The sequence below is a fragment of the Mugil cephalus genome, chromosome 4 (assembly GCF_022458985.1).
Source record: "Mugil cephalus isolate CIBA_MC_2020 chromosome 4, CIBA_Mcephalus_1.1, whole genome shotgun sequence".
Taxonomy (NCBI): domain Eukaryota; kingdom Metazoa; phylum Chordata; class Actinopteri; order Mugiliformes; family Mugilidae; genus Mugil; species Mugil cephalus.
Window position 1 is genome coordinate 5502501 of NC_061773.1, and position 12657 is coordinate 5515157.

General features: G+C 40.8%; 2 protein-coding genes across 4 annotated transcripts in view; both read left to right on the forward strand.

The window, feature by feature from the left end:
• abhd14a (abhydrolase domain containing 14A) overlaps window positions 1–1379 on the forward strand; it is a 5012-nt gene extending 3633 nt beyond the window's left edge. Inside the window, exons 4-5 of the mRNA XM_047583147.1 lie at window positions 1–74; window positions 454–1379. The exon at window positions 1–74 is cut by the window's left edge and continues 162 nt beyond it. Of these exons, the coding sequence (XP_047439103.1) occupies window positions 1–74; window positions 454–636 (257 nt within the window). The 3' untranslated portion in view covers window positions 637–1379. The remainder of the gene's footprint in view (window positions 75–453) is intronic.
• Window positions 1380–2829: 1450 nt separating this feature from the next.
• LOC125007271 (aminoacylase-1-like) lies at window positions 2830–12624 on the forward strand. Of its 3 annotated transcripts, none has more exons than XM_047583979.1 (15): window positions 2830–2889; window positions 3145–3291; window positions 4688–4752; window positions 4836–4940; window positions 5034–5128; window positions 5302–5378; window positions 6553–6642; window positions 7494–7550; window positions 7677–7750; window positions 7848–7897; window positions 10151–10295; window positions 10410–10478; window positions 10571–10650; window positions 11291–11351; window positions 11494–12624. In XM_047583979.1, the coding sequence occupies exons 2-15, from the start codon at window positions 3165–3167 to the stop codon at window positions 11656–11658; spliced, it is 1260 nt and encodes a 419-aa protein (XP_047439935.1). In that variant the 5' UTR covers window positions 2830–2889; window positions 3145–3164; the 3' UTR covers window positions 11659–12624. The 3 variants fall into 3 exon arrangements, with proteins under 3 accessions (XP_047439935.1, XP_047439936.1, XP_047439937.1); XM_047583980.1 differs by lacking the exon at window positions 2830–2889 and adding an exon at window positions 2915–3043; XM_047583981.1 differs by lacking the exon at window positions 2830–2889 and adding an exon at window positions 2922–3023.
• The last annotated feature ends 33 nt before the right edge of the window (window positions 12625–12657 follow it).

A 12657-nucleotide genomic window follows, 5' to 3' on the forward strand; every position in this document is an offset into this window, starting at 1 on the left:
AGCTACACGGCTTTATTCCCATAGCACCAGTTGGTACCAGGAGTTACTCCCCACAGCAATACCAAAATATTAAGGTGAGTGAGATTAGTTATAATATGTAAAAACAGACAGAATTGTACCATTAACGATGTGTGATGCTACATAAATTACACTGCTAAGTATTAACTTAAGTAGTCAAATATCTAATGTCTATTAAAACGTTCAATCAAAAGCCAAATGTACTTTATCTCACTTTAGGCATCTTCTAATGATGCATGTACCCTTTATTGCCACAGTTGTGGTGCTGTCAGTATTATTACATTGTTATGCAGTGATTTCTCCAGTTACAGTAAATTTTAACCCACAGTTCATCAAAACGTTGTGGGCACCTTCACACTTTATGTTGACATTGGCGTGGATACGTGTTACATTTTGCAGTCTCCCTCTCTGACTTCTCGCCTCTGTACTTTTCAGACACCAACTCTAATCGTGTACGGAGCCCTCGACACAAACCTGGGGGCCCAGTCCCACAAGAACCTCATACAGCTTCCACATCACTCTGTGCTGAAGTTAGAAGGAGCTCGCCACGCTTGCTACATGGACAAACCCAGAGAATTTCACCAAGGACTGATCGAGTTCCTCAGCAAGCTGAAGTGAGACGTTTAGAGGCAGTAGACAATAGGGGGGAAAAAAGGAAGCCAAGAATAAGATGAAAAGGCAACACTCGTCCTGAGTTTTGTGCAGGGTGAAGATGAGATTACAGCTGAGTAAGAGAGAAGAGCTCGTGCACAACTACTGTTGGCTGTTGAAAAGCTTAAATTTAGTGTGAAGACAGGTCACAGGAAGAAGGCTTGGTTTGAAAAGAAAGTTAATAGTACTTTACTTCAGATGTTGCTGTTGAATGAATGTGTTATTTTTTTCTGTGTCATCGTGACTAGTTCTGCTTGTTGTAAAACAAATAGCGTCAGACGTGTAACTTGGTGAATTTTGTTCCATGTGTTCCATCACGTGCCCCTCATTGCATGTACAAACATGAACTGTGTTTGTGTTACCATTTGTTAGGTGACATGTAGGTAACTGCAAATATACAAGCGGTTACTTGTATTTAAGAGCTTTTACTGAGTTTCACATTTGACAGACTTGTATTCTAAGATCTGGTAACCATTCCAGCTTCCCACAAGCATGTACTGTTCTCAACAAACAGAACTGATACATGTTGTAATAAAAAAAAGTGTATAAAAGAGTATGGATCATATAAAAATGACTTAAAAGTAAAAGAAAACACGTTTGTATATAGTGCTGATAAAGTTCAGTGTAATATATTTGCAATAAGTTTGGACAATCATGCAAAAGAAAACTTAAAGATGTGTGCATTGCTTAAAATAAAAACAAAAAATGGGTGTTTGGTATGTTCTACTTGATGTGTTGGGAACTGAACAGATGCTATTTACAAGACTTGCTCTCTGGACATTATTTTTCTGCAGGATCACAGTGCTTCATTTGTCTTTGTTCAAAAAGTCGTGTGAGAAAGTTTCATCTTTTCTCCTATGATTAATAACTTGCTGTATTTAAGTGAAGTGTGGGAAAGCATATGTATTTACCTTAGCTTTTTTAATGTTTCCATACATAATTACTATATTAAGCAGGAGATAAAGTGTGAAAGTGCTCATGCACAGCTGATGCTGGCTGTTAGAAAGCTTAAGTTGCACTTTATTTTGTTTTCTCAGCAGTACTGACTCCTGTGTTGAGAGGCCTGAATAAGCAGAAACTTTGCACTAATACAGAAACATACTAAGAGGTCCACTTATGATGGCGTCAGACTATTCTATGACACTCTATGCCACAAAGTGTGTCACAGAAGAGACAACTAACAGCACTCCTGTGGCCGCTCTTTGCAAACTTTAAAACTATTAAAAGTTATTGTGGAATTTGATGTCTTAAGCATAACTGTAGCTTTAACTGTCACAGCATAAGTAGATCAAGAAAAACAGTATGATGAAGTGTTCCTGTTATTTAGTCCAGCCCACTGACTAAAGTGGAGTTGCCAAAAAGTAAAAGAAACATATAATCTTTTATTTTTCTCACATTTGGCATGAAGTAATAAAATTATATTAAAAGTAATAAAGTCACTTTTATAGAAGTACTGACATTATTAGATAAAAACAATAACAATTACCTTTTCCGACAGTTGAGTTGGGCTCCTTGAGCTTATAGGACACTTGTGTGGTTGAAACTATTGTTATCGGCATCGTATGAATGTGGACTGAACTGATCCAATACAGCTTTAAAAAAGAAACCATCATATTTATTGCTCTTCATCTCAACTTTTGTTATTGGCAGCAGGCCTGACTTTGCACACAATATGCTGCTTTTTCCCACTCACATTTGTTTATTTCTTGCTCTTTGCCCTCCTTCTTGCCCCTGGAGATGAGTACTTTTTTTCTGATTTTTGATTCTGACCCTAGAATCGCCTCTGAACACAAAGCCAGTTAAATACTCTCATACAGAAACTGTGTGAGAAGTAGAAGAAGAATCCTCTTGGTAGTTAAAAAAAGCATTTTTTTGCACTGATTTAAACTTATTTAGATTTCAGTTTTTGTAGTGTTTGGGATGCCAGTTTATCATAGCAGAGTCAAGAATAAGAATTCTTACAAAATTAGTCAAGTCGTTGCCAAGTCCTACTTGTCTTACAAAAGTCCTACAAACACGAAGTTGCCACAGAGCTGATACTATCTAACAGTGGCAAGTGAAAGATTGTGGTTATTTTCTATAACGTTATATTATTATGGGAAAAAATGCAAATTCATCCCGCGACAGGGCTTTTATTTTGAAGGGGCGTAGACAGGACTCAGCAGTCAGCTGACACAGTGAAGCAAGCTGCAGCCACACTTCACTGAGCAGGAGCACAGGGTGAGTACTGTCACAACAACTAATCGGCGATGGTGTTATACATGAATACAGCTTATATGGCGTCCTGTAATGTGACCTGGCTGCCTCCAGCCTCGGTTAGTCGCAGTTTAACACCAGCTAGCCTCGGTTAATCGGTGCGTTTCCTCCGCAGCAGGTAGTGAACTGGTTCCAGCTTTAACCGGATCCAGAGCAAAGACTCGGCGATTAAATGTTTCTGTGCTTCACTCTTAACCATATCGTCCGTAATGTCCCCAGGACAGACACAAGACCACACCATGCTGCCTGACAAAGACGGTCCAGGTGTTGGAGGGGGACAGAGCTACCCTGAGGGAGAGGACCCCTCTGTGAGTCTCTTCAGAGACTACCTGCGTCTCAGAACTGTCCACCCTGAGCCCGACTACGGTGAGATTCCTCTATCACTGTACCACACATGAACCCACATCACCTGGACACGTTACAGGACCCTGTCATTTTAGTGTGTCGTATGTTTCTATTATTTTGACGGCCCCATTTTACTGCATGAGACTAAATAACGTGAACTTGTTTGATTGAGCACAGCTCCACCAGGCTGCATCCTCCAGAAGTTTAATTACCACCTTTCTTATGCTGTTTCAACACAAACTAACTCTATAACTGTCCTGAAGCTCAGATTTAATTCTCTGGTTTTCATGGTGGACTTAATGTTTTGGCGAAGGAGCGCACACCGATCATGCATAACATTATAACCACAACAAGCATCCACCAGAAGCACAACGCAGTCAGAAACACCTTAACGGAGGTACACACCAGTCAGGCATAACATTATGACCACCTTCCTAATGTTGTGTAGTCTCCTTTGTGTCTCCAAAACAGTTGTGACCCGTCAGAGAATGGACATGGATCTTCTGAGGGTGTCCTGTGGTGTCTGGTGACAGGATGTTGTTAGTGGGGTCTTTGGGTCCTATGAGTTGAGGGGATGGGCCTCTGTGGATCATCTCAGAGATACTTGATCAGTTTGGGGATCTGGTGAATTTGGAGTCCAGGTCAACACCTTGTGCTGTTCTTCATGTTTGTTTGTGTGTGTGTGTGTGTGTGTGTGTGTGTGTGTGTGTGTGTGTGTCAGGCTGCCTCCTCCTGGCCATTGCTATGGGGTGGGTGGTACTAACATCCACATGAATGCCAAGTCCAAAAGTGTCTCAGCAGAACATTGATTTGTCACATGATGGCCAATGTTATGTATTTGTCAGCATTTGTATTTACTAGTGTACCTAATGAACTGGCAAGTAAGTGTATTTGACAAAATGCACTGGAAGTAAGCTAGCTGTGATTTACCTGCATGAATGACCTAACTTTATATTCTATCTTTTATCAAAGTTCAGGTCTTATCTGCATCAGTTACACATTAAAGGTTGTGGCCGACTCAGCAGTTCCACTTCCCAACTCACAGATCAGAGCTTTTGGATCGTTTTGGATCCTGTGTAGTAAAAAGTTGTGTCCCTCGTTAAGGCTAATTTTTAGCTCGCACCCTCAGTTTAGGAGTATAACATGAACGACTTGTAAAAGACCGTGCATCTGGGAGGGACTGCCTCAAACTTTTAGGCTACTTTCCTGCCATGGTTGGCTCCTCATTCTTACCTAAAATTGGAAAAATGCAGAAGTGATAAGTGCAAGCTTCCATTTTCTGTCTTGGTTTTCTATGATGTTAGCAAAATCCAAATGCTCCAACACAACTAACAGCAGCAGGAGTCATGACAAAGAATTCATTCTCATCCATTAATTTTTAAACAGACTGTTCTGCTATCTGTTTATTCATTTATAGATGCTGCTCTAAGATTCCTGGACAGAATAGCAGAGGAGCTTCGGCTACCCATGAAAAAGATTGAGGTAATATAATCCATGTAGACAGTAGTTGTTGACAAGGACCTGGCACACATTGCCAAAAACTCTTCCTGTCCGTCTCTGGTTAGATTTGCCCAGGCAGAGTCGTGTCGATCATGACGTGGGAAGGGACGAAGCCCACGTTAAAATCCGTCCTACTGAATTCCCACACAGATGTTGTGCCCGTTTTCCAGGTATGTCGCCTGTCTCCGGTTATGGCGTTGTAATCCTGTTATTACCTCTCATAGACATGAAAAAAACGGATTTGATATCAATCTCTTCTCCAGGAACATTGGAAATACGATGCTTTCAGTGCTTTCAAAGATGCAGAGGGCAACATTTATGCCCGAGGAACACAGGACATGAAATGTGTAACTATACAGTGGGTATAAACTGCCTTGATAACTTGTTTTATGAAACAGGATTTGTGCTCTAGTGTTGTTGTGATCCACACTTGTTATTAAAACCCCGCTCACTCAACCTGCATACAGTCAGTCCACACTCCAGTCCCTGATTCCGTCACGTATCCGCTGTGTCTGCTTCTGTTCTCCGTAGGTACATCCAGGCGGTCAGAAGACTGAAGGCGGAGGGACTGAAGCCGATGCGCACTGTTCATCTGATGTTTGTTCCAGGTAAAGGTGTCACAGCTGTGGTTCGATTAGTCTGGAAGACCGTGAAAAGGTTGGGTAGCAAGCTGCAGGAGGAAACATGAAACGTGTCAAAGTTATTTATTTCGTAGCAAATTAACGAGGGAACATAGGAAAATAAAGAGGGTTAGAAGAAACACAACGTTCAGCCACAACATTAAAACTACTGACAAGTGAAGTGATAATCTCATTAGAATGCAGTGTTCTACTGGGAAACCTTTCAGTCCTGGCATGCGGATATTACTTAGACACATACCACCAACCTAAATATTATTACCAACAAGGAGGGAGAGACACGTACTACACCCCTGCTTCCAGAGCAGGAAGCAAGCTTACGGTTGTGACCTGAATGATCACAAACTTAACACTGAACCCACAGTCTGTAGTTGTTAGTATAAAAATGTGCTTAACATGGCAATAAAACATATAAAACTAGTATAAAACACATTAACTGGTTTCCACCAGTCAGTTATTGCACGTTGACCGTCGTGGAAGTAGAGTTCAGACCGACTGTCTGCCAGTGGCAGATGGAGATTGCGTCACTGCAGGAATTGCGTGCTTAAATTTGTTGTTCAGGCCTCAGTAGAAGTGACAAATTAGACCTCTGTCAGCGGTTGCGTTGCCATTGTCCAAGTGCAGTGGTGTGGCATTTAATCTTTCTTAGCTGGTAATTAAACAGCAGTAGGTGGTGAAGAGGAACAAACTGGCAAAGAGAGCACAAGACCTTCTCCGTTCAGACAAGCCTCGCTCAATGCGCGTGCGACCGTCTGTATTGTTTTCTGAGGCTGATGGCGCGTGTGCCGTTTTGTCTATTTACCACACAAAGGCTTTGATTCAAGTCTGCATAAATTGAACTGAAACAACACTCCATTCAGCAAATAGGAAGAACAGGCCAGTGCCAGTAGGCTTTTGGAGAACAAGCTGTGTTTCATAGAGTTTGCTGACTTTGCGTTACAGTCAGTGTTTCTCCACAAAGGTTCAGCCTGAGCAGAGGTCGAACCGGCCGTAATTATTAAACTCCTCTCTGTGGATGTGGATTAAAGGGTTGTTGGCAGCTGAAGCTGGTTGCCAGGTATGAGAGGTTTGAAACGTGATAATATGACTTTACTAATAAAAGATGTATGTGTGTGTGTGTGTGTTGTTTTTTTTTTTCTTTCAGATGAAGAAGTCGGAGGTCACAAGGGAATGGAAACATTTGTGACGCACCCAGAGTTTCAAAAATTAAACATTGGCTTTGCTCTCGATGAAGGTAAATAAATAACTGCTGACAATATATTTCAAAAGTTAATGGATTTATGTCCCTCTGTTGAATCCTATGTTAAAACTAGGGTCATATGTTGGTTTTAAATCATGTTCAGAGTAAAATTGCCTCATAAAAGACATCACCAAACAGTTCCGGTTAAAAATAACTACTAAATAATTGCGCAAGCTACAGGATTAATCTGCAGGTAACCATAGCAACAAGGCTTGTGCTCTGTGCTCTGGAACTAAGCAAACTAACTACAAAGAAACTTTCTCAATAAGGTGATGGTTTAGAAAAATCTTTTTTTATTTTGGTAGGTGATGCTGTTGTTGTAGCATCCTTTGCTTCCACCCCACACCTTAAATCTCTAATCAGACATTATCACTTCTGTGGGTTTGGGGGTAAAATACAGACTAATGAGGCAGGATGATATCATTAAAAACATGAAGATAATTTACAAGCATTTGTGCATCTGTTTGCACATAAAAGAGAGAGAGACATAACAAAGATTTCCAGGCACGCTCCAATTCGGTGGCAATTTACTTGCTCGTCTGAAATAATTTTTATGAATAATATTCTGTTTTTAATCAGTGAACCTTATTGTATATTATCCTTTTTTGTGAAGGATTACACAGTCAGTTACACAAAAACCGATTTAAAGATTGTAAACTTCTGGACTGAGACCATTTGATCTGCTGTCTGAGAGACTATGTGCTCACCAGCCTATTAAAGTCTGACAGCCAAAATAAAATGGAGAAACCCAGATGCATGAATGAAATAACTTCTGTCCTTTTGCTCCACATACTTTCTCTTGGCATACTTCTCTTTAACAGTATTTTGCTTTGTGGTTTGTGTAGGTCTGGCAAATCCTGGCGAGGCGTTCACCGTGTTTTATGGAGAAAGGAACCCCTGGTGTAAGTGTAAAACACAGTGAACATGAGGCCTTCGTACTTGTTTCACATTTCACCAAATTTCAGTTTAAAGCTCTGATGAGTGATGAAGTCGATGATGAATAAAGCAGGGTGGCTTCTGCTTTTCAGGGATTACGGTCCACTGCCCAGGTAGTCCAGGTCATGGGTCTCGGTTTGTGGAGAATACAGCTGCTGAAAAGCTGGTAAGTGTCTGTGTCATGTTACCGAAAGAAAACCTGTTGTTACAACGACTGATAGAACTAGTCACTGACAGCCCTTATCTTGTTGCTTTGTTGACAGCGGCAAGTTATAAACTCCTTTCTGGACTTTAGAGAGAAGGAGAGACAAAGGTGAGATAGACATTGCCATATATTCTATCTGGAATCACTGATTTTATTATTAGCTTTGGAGTTTGTGATGCATATCTTTGTACAACAGTAAATTGCATGTTAGAAGCTGCTCACAAAGTCTGTAAATGTTAAACTTTCTAACTGCGCAGGAAGGGTTTAATTAACTTGCTGATCTACACTGAATTGCCAAAAGTATTCATTCATCCATCCAAATAGCTGTTAATTCAGGTGTAAAAATCACTTCCATGGCTACAGGTGCATAAGAGGAAGCACCTAGACATACAGACTGCTTCTACAAACATTTGTTAAAGAATGGGTCGATTTCAGGAGTGGTACTGTGATAGGATACCACCTGAGCAACAAGTCCAGTGGTGAAATTTCCTCAGTACTAAATATTCCACAGTCAACTGTCAGTGGTAGTATAACAAAGAGGAAGAGAAGTGGCCACGTAAAATGACAGAGCAGAGTCAGTGGATGCTGAGGCCCATACTGCACAGTGATCACCAGGTTTCTGCAGAGTCAGTCACTACAGACCTCCAAACTTCATGTGGTCTTCAGATTAACTCAAGAACAGTCTGTAGAGAGCTTCATTGAATGGGTTTCCATGGCGGAGCAGCTGCATCCAAGCCATACATCACCAAGTGCAATGCAAAGCGTTGGATGCAGTGTTGTAAAGCACCACCACTGGACTCTAGAGCAGTGGAGGCGTTCTCTGAAGTGACCAATCATAATCCTCCATCTGGCAGTCTGATGGACCAATTTGAGTTTGGTGGTTGCCAGGAGAACAGTACTTGTCTGACTGCAAGTGTGAAGTTGGTGGAGGGGGGATTATGGTGTAGGGTTGTTTTTCAGGAGTTGGGCTTAGTCCCTTAGTTCCACTCAAAGGAACTCTGAGTGCTTCAGCATACCAAGAGATTTTGGACAATTTCATGCTCCCAACTTTGTGGGAACAGTTTGGATATGAACCCCTTCCTGTTTCAACATGACTATGCATCAGTGCACAGAGCAAGGACCATAAAGACATGGATGAGAGAGTTTGGTAGTGTTGGAAGAACTTGACTAACCTGCACAGAGTCCTGATCTCAACCCAGTAGAACAGCTTTAGGATGAATTAGGTGAAGGCTGTGAGCCAGGCCTTCTCAGCCAACATCAGTGTCCGACCTCACAAATGTACTTCTGGAAGAATGGTCAAAAACCCACTCCTAAACCTTGTGGAAAGCCTTCCCAGAAGAGTTGAAGCTGTTGTAGCTGTAAAGGGTGGTGACATCATATTAAACCCTATGGATTAGGAATTGGATGACACTTAAATTCCTACGCGTGTAAAGGCAGTTGAGCGAAATTTGGGCAATATAGTGCATTTATAGCTGGCGCCTCCAAGACCAATACTACTAACTTGTTTTTATGAACTCTGTACAGTTAAAGTGGTTAATTCATGTTCAGAGCTGAGGAATGTAAGCAGCTCTGATTAATGGATGACACTGTTGCGGCAATGATCTCCCACCTGTGCTCAAACTCGTTTAGAGTGTAGAGTGTAGGTCGCACTCTAGAAATGGGGACGGCGTTATTCTGGTTTAAACATGTGTTGGACATTAAACGGATGTTTACACGTAGCAATACCTAACACTTACAACGGCTCAAGAAATACTCTTAGACTACAGATGTTTGTTGTAGCACCTTGTTTACACAGGTCTTTCCAGGAACCTTTCAAGGAGATTACAAACTGACCTCACGAGTTCTAATTTAGTTTATAAACTGATTTGTTACAGAACTTCGTACTAGAAAAATAGGAGACCTTACTCATGCTCGTGTGTGGTATGTGTGAAAGAAGGCACTGTATATGTGTGCAAGGGACAAGGTGAATATAGACAAAAAGACAAAAACAAAAGGAAAGAACATGAATTATGAGCTAATTTATCTTAATTATGAATACTATGATTATAATAATCCATATGGTGATACCATTATTGCCCTTAACAAATAAAACTTTAACTTAAATGCCAGTTTTAAATCATCATCCTGTTCTTTCCATACAATTACTACAACAATAATTACATCTGCTGGAAACTTTTAATGAAAATATTAGTAAAATATGAATTCAGGCCTGAGTTATTTAAAAGAAATAAAGTTGTGTCCCACATAGTCACAACCAAAAAGGTTGCATTAAGCTGCAATATCAAGTAAACTACTTGTTCTACTTTGGATTTTATAGTTTAATTTCAGTTCTTTCATCACAACCTTGTTTGTGTATTCAAGGCTGAACACCAGTGAGTGTTTCACACTCGGAGATGTCACCACTGTGAATATGACCATGGTCAAAGGGGGCGTGTCCTACAATGTCATCCCACCTGAAATGGACGTCAGCTTTGACCTCAGAATACCACCCACAGTAAACCTACAGGTGTGGTAATGTGCATGTTTTAAGTGTCCATGTAATCGGCTGCTGTAGTCGTGTGAGACGCAGTGATGACGTCCTTGACTCAATGTTGACTCCACATCAATACATTACTACCAGGAGTTTGAACGACAGATCAAGCAGTGGTGTAAGGAAGCAGGGGAAGACGTCACCTATGAATTTGCTCAGGTCAGTGCGCTGTCGCTCAGGTACGAAGCTGCTGTGAGTGTGTTCTTGCTCTTGTTTTTTAAATGGACTAAATTAGCCGCCGTCTGTTTCAGAAACACATGAACCAAAATGTGACATCGACAGAAGAAAACGATCCTTGGTGGAGTGCCTTCAGTGGTGCCTGCAAGGCAATGTGAGTGGACTAACGCATCATCTATGTGTTTTCACCTTTTCTGCATGTTAAAATGAGCTCGGTATAGTAAATTTCTATTTGAAACAGCTACAATAAAATAAAGAAAATAAAGTATAAGCTTTAATTCATGAACAGTTACACCTCTGTTTGAGCTCCATCTACATCTGTGCCTGTAATTCAACACCGGTGATGTCTGTACGCAGTGTGTGCATGCATTTAAACTTGCTGAATACTGTTGGAACAACGCCTCAGCACTACATGACCAAGGATAAAGTGTGTGCATTGTATCGTGTGTCAGTAAGAGTTTTGTACTCTTTTATTTCTGCTTATGCAACCCTTTTAATTCATTCCCTCCGTGAGTCTTCACACATTAGCTGCTAATGTTCACACAGCTCTCACAATTCCTTGTGTTTGAAAGAAACTGCTCCGTCCACAGTGACTCGTTGCATGCGTGTTTCATTTAGTTTGTATTTCACTGGAAATATAAAAGACCGTTTTTTATGCATCTCTAACATGTGCTGTAGCATTGTCAGGACGTGCTTTAGAATTGATTATTCAGGTAACTTTTGGGGGACGCAACCATGAAGACACTGCTGTTGTGTCCTGTTAGCCAAGTCTCATGTTAGTATCTCTGCTGTAGGAACATGACTTTGGAAAAGGAGATCTTTCCAGCGGCTACAGATAGCCGTTTTATCCGAGCGGTGAGTATAGCAGCTGAGTACGCCAAAGAGGAGCAATGAGAAAATTTTCATTCCGTGATTAACTTTTCATTTGTATGACATTTTACATCACTCTTGGAAAGCAGCTGCTGTGTCTTAAGTTCTGTTTGTCCACTAAATCTAGGTGGGTATCCCAGCCATCGGCTTTTCCCCGATGAACCGAACGCCAATCCTGCTGCACGATCACAACGAGTATCTGAATGAGCAGGTTTTCCTCAAAGGCATCAGCGTGTACGAGAAGCTCATCCCAGCTCTTGCCAGCGTTCCCGCCTTTCCCGGCGAGGCTTAGACAAGCCCTCATTTGTAATCCTCTTTAGAACACATTTCACTGATGAGTTGATTATTCAACTTTAGGAATTTGCAAAGATTACCAAAGAATAACAGCGTGTATGTCATTAAGCCAAACTGAGCACCTAGGCTTTGGTACTGTTCATTTCTTATGATTCTCAGGATATTAGCACGGTAAGCTCTGCACTGCACACTTACTGTATGTGTGTGTCATTGATTCAGTGTGCTTGTGTGTACTCGGTTATAACAGTCTTAAAGGAATATCACCGTGTTTTTCATTAGTATGGAAAAATGTACACTACCAGACAAAAGTTTTAGAACACTCCAATATTTCTTTCTTTTTATATTGAACTGTATGCAGATTAATGTTTCGTTTTACTCTGAAATGAAAACATAGAAAAAAAATCATAGAATCAATACATAACCAAAAATATATTCTAAACTTTCGACTCATCACAGTAACCATCTTTGACTAATTTCACATGTCAACACACTTCTTTCTTTCTAAAATGGAAATTTTTTCAGAGAGTTCTTTACAATTTTGTTGCAGAAGTTCCCAGAAATGTGTGTCACCTGTAGGGAGCTTTGCTTTCTCTCTTCTGTCCAGTTCATCACAAACCAGCTCCATGGGGTTAAAGTCTAGAGCCTGGGCCATGGCCCACTCCATGTTTTCAAGCTCTCCATCTTGTTTTTATCCTGAGGTAGTTCTGGCGTAGCTTGGTCTAAAGTTCTGGGTCATTATCTTGCTGTGGGATGAAGCCCTGACCAACTATACCAGAGGATACTGATACTGTTCTAAAACTTTTGACCAGTAGTGTACTTACTGAAAAGCGAGTGTGAATTTGATCGATGATCTCAATTTTCACCTAAACACATGTTTTTAAATTACGATTAATTTTAAATGGATGCTCACAGAGATAGAATCTTATTTAATAAGCTAGCATTGAATAAATATATTTGTTCATTCCTCGTGGTCGTATTTTCTGTGTCTGATGCCGCC

Bases quoted from the DNA above. Each gene is read 5' to 3' on its own strand.
- LOC125007271 (XM_047583979.1), top strand. From the start codon at position 3,165: ATGCTGCCTGACAAAGACGGTCCAGGTGTTGGAGGGGGACAGAGCTAC. The intron at 10,479-10,570 runs GTCAGTGCGCTG...CGTCTGTTTCAG, and splicing joins TCACCTATGAATTTGCTCAG to AAACACATGAACCAAAATGT. The intron at 10,651-11,290 runs GTGAGTGGACTA...TCTCTGCTGTAG, and splicing joins AGTGGTGCCTGCAAGGCAAT to GAACATGACTTTGGAAAAGG.